The 13,800-nt window shown below is 39.8% G+C and overlaps 1 protein-coding gene across 2 annotated transcripts in view; it reads right to left on the reverse strand.

The window, feature by feature from the left end:
* Window positions 1-12,402, reverse strand: part of kif26ba (kinesin family member 26Ba) — a 104,483-nt gene extending 92,081 nt beyond the window's left edge. For both annotated transcript variants that reach the window (XM_085168164.1, XM_085168157.1), the window contains exons 1-2: window positions 11,641-12,402; window positions 10,013-10,405 (exon numbers count right to left, since the gene is read on the reverse strand). In XM_085168164.1, coding sequence (XP_085024290.1) covers window positions 10,013-10,405; window positions 11,641-11,700 — 453 coding nt within the window. In that variant the 5' untranslated portion in view covers window positions 11,701-12,402. The remainder of the gene's footprint in view (window positions 1-10,012; window positions 10,406-11,640) is intronic.
* Window positions 12,403-13,800: the final 1,398 nt, after the last annotated feature.

Here is a 13,800-nt window from a genome sequence, read left to right on the forward strand (position 1 = left end):
TGGGTGTGTATTTGCATGAGTGAATGTGTATGCTTCTGTGTGATTTATCAGCTTGTGACAGCAGGTTGGCTAATGTTAGAAGTGTGGTTAGCAGGTCTTCAAATAAACCGTTCAGTGAGCGAGACTTCACAGCGTCAGAGAGAGCTGGCGCTGGCACCTGCTGCTGCTGGAACACTGGAACATTTTCACTTTTCATCTTGGCTCTCGATGATGGAATCGAAAAGTTTTCAACTTAGATATAAACAGTGTCAGAACAGGTACAGCATGTTTTGGGTTTTTTTTACACAGACAAACAGACTGATAGAGACAGATGGATACATGCATACATGATAGATACTATACTTCTTCCATAGGTCTATGGTCGCAGTTTGTAAACAACACACAGGTAGAATGTCACATTTTCTTTCAACACTCACACAAATGCCCAATATATAGAATCAGGACAAGACAGACAGAAAGATGGCTGCTTAACTACTCAGTGACGGAGAGGCAGTTGCCATGGTAGCTGTGGGCCCCATGGCAGCAGGTGCTGTAGCCACTTTCACTACCATCCAGCAATGCACACTTGTCCTCAATAACCCGCTCACACATGCCAGTTTGTGTTCATTTGTGTGTGTTTTCATATGAATCTCAGTGTACTTTGGTGTGTGCACATTAGCATTAGTTTGCATCCGTCCAGTTGCGTGCCAGGGTGTGTTTGGGTATGTGCACTCATGCATATGATTTGCCTGTTGTTGCAATCTTGCCAGTGTGCGGAAATGGTGAGATTGTTTGTTCTGAGAGGAATACTGAGGTGCTAGAAATGTAAAATGTGGTTCTATTTCTGCTGTAATAGGCGAACTACAACAGATTTTTGCATTTGAACATATGTTTTCTCATTTCGGCCTTTATTAGAAAATAGATTGTTTTAAATCACAGTGAACAAAAAGATGGAATAAGGGGAAACCCAAATAAAAACACCCAAACTTCAGGAAGCATAACGGAATCTTAATTTGGAAAAAAAAATTTTTTTAAACCATTGCTAGTACAAAGTAATGCAAATGCTTTACAAAACAGGGGGAAACAGCCTTGCCAAGTAAAAAAAAGAAATTCCCTAGGGAAAAACTTTCCAAACTTGCTTTTTAAATTAGCCCGTGGCTGCAGTTCAAGAGTCAAAGTGGCATCTGCTGTACTAACACTCTGCACATCCATCTGCTGGATTTTAAAATGTGCATATTTTCCTACTAGTTTCCTATTTAATTCACATTGGCAAACTCAGATTCATCGTGTGCCCTCTTTCGGAGCAGGCAGAGCTTTATGCAGCTTCTCTGGCTGCAGGGGATGGAGTCACCACACAGACACGGTTTGCTGAATGTAGCAGCCTACTGGCAGGGGTAGTTAGTCTAATTAAGTGTGTCCACTCTGGGTCAGTGACAATAATGACAATAATAGCAATATTAGCAAGAGCAGTCTTCAAGAGCATGAGCGGTTTCTTCCTCTCCTTCCTTTCCTAAATTTAAATATTTGTTTCTCTCATCTTCATTTCTCTAGAGCCTCGTTTTGCAGAAAAAAACAAAGCACATCTGTGAGTGTGTATATGCCAGTGTTTCGGCCACTTTGAACTTAAAAGGACTGTTTTGGGGTTAAGACTCTGATTCAGCGTTAAGGTTACATGTAGGTTTAGGTTGGGGTTAGGGCAAGAGCTGAGGGTTGACCTTTAGTTGTAGCTAAGCTAAGGTTAGGGGATGTTTTCTGTTAAGTGTAGGTGACATCTGAAAAAAAGAGAGAGAGGGAGCTTGTATGTTAGTGTGTCTATGTTGCTGGTATCTCATCTCTGCAAGGCAACATTTGTAGGCATAATGAGATGGGGGGGGATTCAGAGTACAAGCAAAAGGAGGCATAAGGGAAGGAAACAGCAAGTACAGACAATGGTTGCTGGGTGCTGCGTTGGGCCACTTTGTCTCCATACCCTTTATCCCTGCTGGATCTTAATCAGCACATTTATGCTGGTTCCAGCTTTTTCCATAGCAGAGGGGTCTATTTCAAAAGGGCTGGCAATTGTCCTAATGAGATACACATGGTCAGAAATCCTTTTCAAGCCTCCAAGTGTGCTCCACCATCATTCACACTCATTTGAATTTAACACACATGAAATACCAACTTTCTGTTTTTAATTAATAGATTTATTTTCTTAGAAGAGACCTTGCCAATACATTTACTGACACCTGCGCATCACTCATTTTTGTTATTTTACATATTTGCATGCATTCAATCTGTTAGCTGAAAGCAGTTCTACAGTCTCCTGACTTACTGGCTTGTCTGCTGACTCAGCTTCTAGGGGCAATGGTCAATATTTTACAGCTTCCTGCTTAAGAAACACACTTTTGTTTTATGACTGCCTGTTTTTCTGCCCATCCTTGTTTATTCATGCAGATAAATGCAATGTACCTGAACACAATCAAAGCCTACTCACGTGATTGATGAACCGAACTTGGATTACAAATGGAAACCAGAAAACGTATATTATCCAAAGCTGTTATCAGTTTATAGTGATTATTTATGACCCAGCTCTTGAAAAGATTTAGTTGTATTTATGTTACCTCAAGGCACTTTAAAGTGTTAGGCAAAGTCCTACAGTAGAAAGAACTATTATGATCAAACAATGCCGTATGAGCATGCACTTGATGAGGGTAGGAAGGAAGAACCAGACTCCAGGAGAAGCAGCTGTCTGCCCTCACCATTTTGGGGGTGAACAGAAAGAGAATATAGAAAACAAGAATATGGGAAGATTTCTTGATCTTTGTGGGTGACTTTTCTTTGGTGTGCCTTTGTCTGTAAATTCTAAACACTGCACAGTCCATGTAGGATATAAGTGCATTAGTTTTTCAGGTCATTTAACATATAAACAAAATGTATGATAGAAATAATTATCAACCAAATTTTAATCAACCAAAATACTTAAATATTAAAATACATGTCATGTCAGGACAAGTGCTTTCTTAGGAACACAGGAGTGAAGTTACTGAATTGCCATAGAGAGTCTGTCTGTATGTGTATGTCTGCGATGTGCAGGTGGGAGAGTATGGTGGCAAATTGACATAAACCCTGTGAGAACCTCTGCAATTCAGCCTGCATCAGCATCTCTCCCTCTCTTCACACACATATCCCTCCATCCACATCATCTTGCTGTTATTGATAAAGCCCCCTCTTTATATGGTAATGCCTTTCACACCTGAAAGGCATCAAGAGGGCATGATCGCTCTCTCTCTCTCACACAATATATATATATATATATATATATATATATATATATATATATATATATATATATATATATATATATATATATATATATATACCAAAAACACACACACTAAGACGCACTATTATTCATGTGAACTCCATATAATTTCACCCTCTCTCCCAACACTTTCTCTCCCATCAATCTCTCTCAAACACACACACACACACACACACACACACACACACAAACAACTACGAGGAACCCATTAACACTGATGGAGATATGTATGCCGCTCACATCTGTCACATGTCGCTGCCGTGGCAACACCAGCTGCCGTGGTTACCGGAGGCCTGCTTCTGTAGTGTTATGGGATTTGGTTATTATAGGATAGCTAGCTACCTGTGTGCAGAAAAATATCCCTTTGAGGACAGATTGCTGAGCAATGATACTCCACCATTTGATCTGATAAGTGGACTAATTACAGACTAATCACTGGTTGTAGGAGACAATTACTTGGTGACTGGGATTAGTTAAGCTGATTAGATCCACAAGTGTATCGACATCACTTGTGTTCATGGATTGGAAAGGCGGCAATGGCAGACATAACAATAAGCTTCAAATCTCCAGGTCACCCGATGGTCAAATAAACCTCTCATCATCTACACGTTTTACACTCCTACTGATACAGCATTAGCATTTCCATCCTTTGTGTCAGATGTGTTCAGATTGCTGAACCTCTGCCCAAAACTGCATATACATATTAAGGAACAACTTCAGAATAGTGTTCCTCAACATAAAATGAGGGTTCTAACATACATAATATAATCAACGAATTCTGAGAATCTGAAGAAATCTCTGTGTACTAAAGAAAAGGCTGAAAATAAGTTTTTGATGCTTGTGATCTTTGACCCTTAGGTGGGACTGCATTAAGTATGGGACACTTCCACAAACCACTACCCATAAACACAGTTTACTGTGCCATCCACAAATGCACTTTAAAGCTCTATGATGCAAAGAATCATAGACCTTTCAAATACTGAGGTCAGTTAATGCGTATGTGGTGCTTTGCTGTTAGCTTCTAGCATGCTAACCTATATGTGATCAAGACGCATACCGCCATCTTCATTGGTGCTAAAATTAAAACGGGCTGATCTCATCTGGATTGTTATCATTCCTCAATTCAAATCCTTCAGTTCACACAGTTTGGGAGTGGAGTAGTGCCTATGGAACTGGCAGCTTTCACATCAGGAAAAAGCGCAAAACTGATTTTAGAGAAAACTGATCCTAAAAAGAGAGGGAATGGTAAATGGACTGGTTCTTATATAGCGCTTTTCTACTCTTTCTGAGCACTCAAAGTGCTGTACACAACTTGTACATTCACACAAGCACATTTTTCTAAGTGCTTTCTAAGTAACATTCACACACACATTCATACTCCGATGGATGCATCGGAGAGCAATTTGGGGTTAGTATCTTGCCCAAGGATATTTGGCATGCAGACTGGGGAAGCCAGGGATCGAACCACCAACCTTCCGATCAGTAGATGACCTGCTCTACCACCTGAGCTACAGCCACCCAAATCACAAAATTTGGGATCACAAAATTTGCATTCTGTCCCAACTTTTGTGGAATTGGGGTTGTATTTTCTGTATTTACTTTTACAATGGTGGCTGCTTATATAAAACAGGAGCAGACTTTCAAATATTGAGGTCACAGATGCATATGCGCCATTTTGCTGTTAGCCTCAAACATTATAAGTTAGCTATTGTTAACACGGTGTGAAAGAAATCCATTATTTTTATTCATATGATACAGTGTGTTGAGTCAGGACTGAACCAATGTATGTTCCAAATACCATACCATACGTAATAATGTATAGGATTTATTGTGAATTGGTGTATTTTAAACACCCTTTCAAACACCATAAAGCTGCTCCTAAAGTGGTCTTTATATCCCCTTACATGACAAGCTCACACCTTTTCTGATTTTTTTTCTTGTTAATTTTTCAAAGCTTTGACATCTAAATTAAACATATGTAAACACTGAAATGATGGATACATGAATTCTAGGTACCTTTAAATGTGCACAACACGTGCTAGGTTATCAGGTTTGCAAATTTTTTGAAAATAAAGTGCAGTTAGCAGAGAACTGGCATATTTTTAGATAATAACTCTGGGCTTGCACTTTCTGGCTGAGTTATGGTAACTTGGGCGTGAGCAAGCGAATAGGATAAGTAAAAAAATAACCACTGCATGTCAGGACCATAGAAAGCTTTACTTTTTCAATCTGACTGCACGCTAACTGCAATGATCCCCGCCTTAGTAGCTCCTGACAGATGTTTAATCTACAACCACATCTAGGCAGACACATCAATGAATCTGTTAATACAAACATTTTAAGTGCATAAGGCATTTATATCCAGAAGAAACTCCAACGGTTAAGTGCACTGTACTTGACACAACATGTTCTAATTGACAAAAAAAAGTACAGATAAAAGCAATCTCAATAAATCTCATACTGACATCAAGAGGTCCTTAGGGAGGGCATATATATTCACAAACATATCCTTCTTTGGCTCTATTCTTATGTCTCGTGGGAAACTGTATACGTTTCACTTTATAAACATGGATGGTTTTAACTTTCCACTGATCTAAAACAGTCACTTGCTAGTGACTTAAACATACACACACACATAGTGACCCACTTTCCTGAGCTAAACTGGACAAGCAAAAACAGATCACCCTCCATCCATTTATGATTTGGGCGTGTATATAAAGGATGAATACACAAACACAAGTCAGACATGCAGATATACACACCACTGCAATAAGGACAGAGGCCTTAAGTGAGTACAGCTGTGTAGCCAGATGTGCTTTAGAGTCCTAGTTACAAGCGTGCATGTATTACACTGCACTGTTTTACTACACATTGCTTGTGCTGCCCCCTGCCTTTCTTTCTAATTTCTCGAGCTGACCTGAAATGAATTTAGATTTAAATGAGGACGTTTAAGTCAAATGACAAAGACAATCAGACAATAAAACGATTTTCCTACTTTTCAAATACTCGTTTATCTTAGTTTCACTTCCCTCTCCTCATCTGCAAACCGTCATGTCTCCTTTGCGCCAAGAGCAATAAGGCTGCTCTTGAATTATTTAATTCATTAATGAGGCATTTTCAATAAGATGAAGGGGGAGGGGGGGGGAACCTCAAACAAAGCAGCTTGTTTACATTAACTGATAGCTGCGTACACAGTCTATAAGTGGATGAGCATTCAAACCGTGGTTTGTCTTCAGCAATATATTATCTTGACATTTAAGCACAATGACAAATCCTTTTATGGATGCTTGTTTTTATGCGTGTTTGTGAGCAGACTTGCACACATCTACACATTGAACTGCAGACATCCAGACAGCAAAATATTCAAAAGGTAAGCACGGCGAAGGTCATCATTAGCATAGTATTAACGACCCTGTGTGTGAATGTCTGAGCATTTGTATTACTCACACACTACTCACAAATGTGTTTACACAGTCACACTGTGAGGACTTTTTTATGTTTTATGGGGATGAAGAGTGAAACAAATCATTAAATTTCAAAGTGAGCAATTTGATTTGAAGGCTATAATAAGGGTAAGTCTATGGAAATTGAATGCAATGTATGCAATGGCTAAAGAAATGGTAATGTGACTCTTTGTGTGTGTGGGTCAAGCATAACTTGCATAACGTTGTGTAGTCAGATCCATGACACAGACAAAGGCATGTGAACGTGTGTGTGTGTGTGTGTTAGCTGTTTAATCAGATGGTTGATGTGTGTTTGTGTTTTAGCTGTGCGGTGGGTCACATATGTCACAGTGTCCTGTGGGACTAACACGGGGTCTCACGCTGACAGTGCATCAGGAACCCATACACCCACACAAAATACACAAGCCAAATTGCTGCACTGGCATATTTGGAGAATTATTAGGTCAAACTACTTCACCAAGGACTTTAGTTCAGCGTTTCTTGATGCAGAACATCTGCGTAGTTTAAACCATTCTTGTAAAAAGTGTCTGGGTTTTAAAAAAAGAAGAAAACCAGTCAGGAAATTCTAGATGGCTAAAATACCTGAACCATTAAATTTTTCAGTAACAGCCCAGAGGGTTTTTTCCATCAATGAAACTAACCTCTGCTCTTGAAGTGGAGTTTCTGCGCAGACAAGAGCAGAAAACACATGTAATATGGGTAAGACACTTGAATTAGCAACTTCCAATTAAAGTTTCTTTATAAAATGCATAACTTCATCTCATGAGTAAAAACAAGCTGAAAGGAAGAGAGCAGGTTACATTTGTAATTTGATATTTTTCCTGCTGGGTATTCAGCAAGACAGTGCAAATTCTTTCTTTTTTTGGTTTAATTAAAAATTATCTTAATCCTTTAGCTATCCAGCATGATGGTCAACCTGCTGTGTTTAAATGTGTTTATAATAAACTGACTTGACTTACATGTTGTTTTAAGTTTCTCAGGATTTAACCACTTCTCCATTTACATGAAACATATTCATTTTACTGATGATAGGTGTTATTAAAAAATTATTATATTGATTTAATACACTTCATTAGCTGTGGGTATTGTACTGTTAAATCAACACTTTTCAAGAAGTAGTGTCAGGTGTCTGTTTGAACTCGAGGATCGAACACTCTAATGCTATAAAAAGAACCAACCCCAAGGAAAAAGAGTCAAAATAACTCATTTATGCAAGAACCGCTGGAGCGACTGAATCACTTCACACATGAGAAACTTCTTAAAAATAAAAGTGCAAACAACAGATTTAAAAGTACAGAGACACGTGTTTTCTCTTCTTAGTGTGAAACTACTATCACAGTCTTAAAGGTGTTGCATCCACAGTGTAAAATAATGTAATACAACACATTTTTTCCAATGTCAAATTCCACTCCTGTTCATACTTTGAAGGTTAAATCAGTGAAGCAAATTGGGACAAGTCAATAAAATCTATTTTTTATTAACAGACCCTTGAGCCACATGAGATATTTTGAAATTCGATGACCCCAAGATTTCTGCACTAGATTGATTGATACTATTGAGCTCATTTCCACGTCTTCATCAATCCATTTTAATTGCTTATCCAATTCAGGGTCACAGGCAGGCTGGAGACAATTCAGCTGACATTGGGCAAGAGGTGTAGTACACCCAGGACAGGTCACAATTCTCTCACAGGGAGACAGACCACCATTCGCACTCAAATTCACCTCTACGGCCAATTTAGATTCACCAAATAACCTAACATGCATGTCTTTGGACTGTGGGAGGAAACTAGATCACCGAGAGGAAATCCACACAGGCAAACTCCACGTAGAAAGTCCCCATCCAAGTAATAAGGTGAACACCCACAATCTTATTGCTAACTATTGCCCACACACTATATGTCATCCTCATTTCCATATCCTCTTCCAGTAAGGTCATACTATTTTATGCCTATATTGAGACAGCTTTTAAATGAAGACATACACAGTACCTAAACTAGTTATAATGCTGATTGTTGTGCATGCGTTTTTTCTACGCTGCAATAAAGTTAGCCACAATGGGAACTTTAATCACCCTGAAATGAACCCAGCCTCACAAATGACGCTTTAATTAGTGGTTTGGCAACTGAGACTCCCAACTAACCCCCGCTGTTCCTAACAATTTCCAACTGTCATGCTCTCGAACTAATAAAAATACAGCATTTCCACACCACTTGTTGTCTTACAGTCTTTACAGCAAATTCCTCTATCCCACTCTAAGTCTACATCTGACTCAACAGCTTTGCCTTATCAGCCCCGTGGCATATAATTTAAGCCTATTTGTTACCAATTAACTCAATGTCTGATATGAGGCCCATTGTTTTATAACTAAAATTCAGTCAGCTGTAGCAGAAGGACATCAGACCCAAAGGCAAAGAGAAGTCAAAAGTTAAGTTTGTTTAGTGATAAGTAATGTCACATTAATTCATAATCAAATTTTAAAAACAAACAATATTAACACAAACTATTCAGTGTAGAAAAGGTAAGAAATGTGAGCTGCATATCTGTATATATGATGCATTTGTATGCCCAGGTGAATGTACACTCTGGGACTCCTGGAAATATCCTGGCTATTGAGAAATGCTGCACTAATGAAAATAAAACTGATTATATAGACTACCCACAGAAACAAACGATACACCTGTCAAAGAAAATGAGAAAAGGCAGGAGTCCAAGTGGATTAATACTAGTCTTTGAGGTTAGTGTCTTACAGTAATCCATCACATTAATTCCCTCAAAAGAAGAAAAGCAATATAGACTAAAGTGATCTCATTGATTTTGGTAATATGTTCAATCAGGCAAAATGGGAAACTCCAAGATAGAAATCAAAATGATCTCGCCTATGTTTTTCATTTTGTTTTGGCAGTGACAGTATTGGATAAACAGCTTCACATACAATTATGATCCCAAATCCCAAAGGCTCTTTGGTTTCTGCTCCTTTTTCTTTGCAGCTGGTCAAATGGGGGTTGGACAAATTACAGCATCCTTATGATTTATGGCAACAATAATGCTGACGACACAGCAACACAGTAAGCAAGAACATGATTACAAGTCCCCTCTTTCATGAGCAACAAAGTTAATAAGTGCCAGTGACCAAATGCCACAGTTAATGAAGGAGCAAGTTATTTTTGGATGCTATGAAACTGAGCATAACCACTTGTGTGTGACTTCCTACACACTTTTTCAGATACGCTATAAGACAGAAGGACAAACAAAACTAAGAAATTTACCTTGCTGGAATAAGGTCCAGGGATGAGCAGTTTTAGTGCCTGTCGTTTCAGCTCTGTCAGCCTTGCATTGCAGTTCTCACACCATATCCCTCTTTCACTTCCAGGGGAACTTCCACTGCCTGAGGCCGGCGATCCTGTCCCAAAACCTGGTGAGCCACCTAGCGAACCGGGTGATCCTGTCCCAATGCCTGGGGAGATGGTCCCAGGTGACCCAGAGAAGGATCCTGGTGAGGAGATTCCTGAGCCTGGGGATGGTGTTCCCGTGGAGCTGGGCATGGAGCCAGCACCCTCTGGGGCGGGGCGTGTGCCGGAGCGGGTGGTCTCATCATAGGCCTTTCGGTACCATGTGTCCGGGAAAAAGGAGGAAGATTTGGTCGGCGATGTGTCAGGGACCTAAGAAAAAATTTTCAGAAGAGAAAAAATTAATGATGGTGTATTTCCAAGATGCAAATTTTCACAGTCACTGCAGGAAAGTCAAAATATGTATATAATATAATCATTGTGTTTATGTGCATTACACCGACAGCACATGGCCAGCATATCAATCTGTACCTGCCTTTGTGTACTAATATAGAGTTTCTGAAATAAAGTTAAAGTAAGTAAACATTTCTTTAATTAAAAATTCATCAACTAATTGTTCTGCTTTAACAAAAAAAAGAAGAATACCCAAATCACAGATCCAGCATCCATTGTTATTCCACAATCAACACTAAAAATGTTGATTTCTCTAAAAAAAAAAAAAAGGCTAAGCAGTCACAGAGTGTCCTGTGAATAACCCACACAGGAAATGTGTGATCAGGGATCAAGATTAGATGGAGTCTTACCTAACATTAGGACATTAAATTAGATAGACATTCAGTTAAAAACCTACAAACAGAGAATGACATTAAACATTTCCTGCAATGGAACGACAAGTCATCCTACTGAGTGCTTCCATAAACCACTAAATAGGATTAAGCCAGGATAGACCTGTTATTTTGTTCTACTCAACCACATGGGAACATCAAACAAGCAGCAAAGAGTGGAGAATTTGATCTTTTGCGGCTGGGTAAATCCAGTCAGAGAACAGACCCATTGATGTGGTGGAGGCTGTAAAGGTTGGGCACTCCTGTGATCTTTCTCTCGAGGGCTATAATAAGGCAGCAAAGAGTTGAGGCTGATAAATGTGAACGCTCAATCATCTCCAAATGAAGAGGTGGTTATATTGTGCCAAACAGCGTGTTATAAATTATTGTTAATTAGTCTTTGTAGATGATAGGCAGTGACACAGGTGTGACTATAATAGTCTTCACTGATTTAGCACTTTGGTGCTCAGCAAGTGCTACTTCTGGGGATCATTCAGTGAAAATGCATGCCAGTGTTGTGACACCATAACACCATAAGCACTGATATTTGAAGTGTGATCTTCACAAAGCAATCAGTAGCAGGAACACAAATCTTACAAGAACCTTCAAGTTTCATGTTTATGTCACCCTGAAAACGAAGCAAACGGCAGTCTCCTATAAAAAATGGGTGGAGTGTGAGATGAAGTGCATGCAGCAGTGAACGGATGATAAGTTTTAATGTTTACCAGGCTGATTGGGAACAGAGGTGTGTCCACCCCTCGGCTGCTGGAATGAATAACCTACCCCATATTTTCTGCTCCGGCTGCTCACAGACCTCTCCTTAGTCCCCGACAGTGAAGTCATGTTGGAGGTGAGAGGAATGGGGAGGAGGAGAGGAGAGGAGAAAGAACCTCTGCTACAGCTTCACATCCAAAAATAAATAAATTTAAAAAAAAATAAAAAATAAAGACCACCGGATCGATTTCAATTAACCACACGCCCCAGCAGTTTGCTCTTCTCGGGCTGGTGGTAACCTCACGCCACTTCCAGATGCATGTTGAACCCAGTTACATCCCCATGCTGCGTCTAAGAGACACACAATAAAAAATCACAGATGGTTTCGGTCTCTTCTTAACAAACCGCACGGTTTGTTGCGTCTAAAATAGCCCTCGAATTACTCCTAAAAGCAGACAGGAATCACACAGGTCGGTGAAAGAGACCGCTCCCCTTCAGCAGAGTCTATGAGCTGAATGAAGCTCTCTGTTCAACAGCGCTCTAGAGTGGCACCGCACTCAGCCCAGCCTCTCTCCATCAGTTCTGCGTCTCAGGCTGGCCAGGTAAAGCAAACACCCCCACCCCCCTCAGGGGGTAGCTGAAATTCCGACGCACGGCGCAGGTCTCCTTCTCTAACGTCTCATTAGACCGTGTGAGATTCGGCTGGTTCAGACCACTGCTATAGAAGTCATCTCCTCGTTGTTTGTACTTTGAGTGTTACTATCTGCGCCCCCCTCTTGACTTCCTGCGGCTCCGCGCTCTGCAGAAGCCAGCAGTTGACTGAAGAGACTGGAGCAAAACGCACATCTGGATGAAGGCGGGGCCAATTTACCCCTCATCTGCCTCAGGCCAATGCACGTCCAAAGGTGCCAGTTGAGTGACAGGTGGATTTCTGCCTGATTAAAGTGGAAAGTGGTGGAGTTTAGGAACATAACTTTAAGGTGTTTAAAAAAATGTAAACTTTCAAGTCATTTTGACCAAAGCTATAAAAACTTTGTATTTATGCGAGATTAATTTTTGGACAGTATGGACTGAGAAAAATTATACTTACATATAGATAACAATTAAGCCGATTTTCTATGAGGAAAGTCCAACGAATGGAGGCATTTCAAAGACTTTACTTATTTATTTGTATTTTATTTTTTTAGTTTGGTGTCTTGGTGTCTTGGAAGTACTTGGATTTTAATTCCTGATTACAGCCCTGAAAACCTCTCAATCAAGCAGGCAATGTTATCAGATAGAATAAAATGGATGAAGAAAATCATCAAATTACAACGAGACCAAAAAAAAAAACGTGTGCTCAGTGTCAAAGACATCTCAACCCTGTTGCTGTAAGCTTAACCACCGGCTTTTGACCTCTGTCAGTCAAACAGAAACAAAAACAAATAAAAAAGTGTCAACTGTGACTTTTCAGCAGGTAAAGCTGTAGGGTGGTGAGCCCCTAATTGAAGAAAATATCTGTAGAAAGCAAATCTAAGACTGTAGCATTAAGATCCAAGCAGAAGCAGCAGTGATGGAAAGTTTTAGGAACCCATGTGAACACAGGATGAGTGGTCACACAGTGCCCTCTGTTGTTCCCAGGAGGGCATTGCTGTTGAAACCAGACGCCAACAGGTAAGTGAAAGTAGACTGTTGAACAGACCTGTTTCCCATCCTTTCCCACTCTTTTTCCTTTTTAATGACTGCGTAATCAGAGAAGATTTTGCTTTTTTTTCTTTCTTGCTTAGTCTTTCACACTTTTTTACCAGAAGAGATTTTGCTGCACTAAAGGTGAGTGTCGATTTTAGAGAAAGAAGTGGTATTGTGAGTGCTCTGCAGTTGGGTAGTGTCGCTTTGACTTACACTTTTAACACAGAAATTTCAAAAACAAACAAACAAACAAACAAACAAACAAACAAACAAAAAACCTACATGCATGCTGTTTTTAATTTTGCAAATGGTTAGCACTATCGTCTAACAGGACAAAAGTCCTGGGCTCAAATCCGGGGTTGTGTAGCCTTGCTTTGTATAGTCTGCATGTTCTCCCTGCCCATAATTGTGAAAGTGGACTTGTGTGGTTGTCTCTAGGTTTTCGCTCTGCGAGAATTTGGACAAGCAGGTTTTACTCTGCTACCCCTATGATAAATTAGATAAGCTTCAACGCTGAATTAGAGCACAGCAGTAAAGAATAATTAAATAAATAAAATAAAA

The sequence above is a fragment of the Neolamprologus multifasciatus genome, chromosome 1 (genome assembly GCF_963576455.1).
Source record: "Neolamprologus multifasciatus chromosome 1, fNeoMul1.2, whole genome shotgun sequence".
Taxonomy (NCBI): domain Eukaryota; kingdom Metazoa; phylum Chordata; class Actinopteri; order Cichliformes; family Cichlidae; genus Neolamprologus; species Neolamprologus multifasciatus.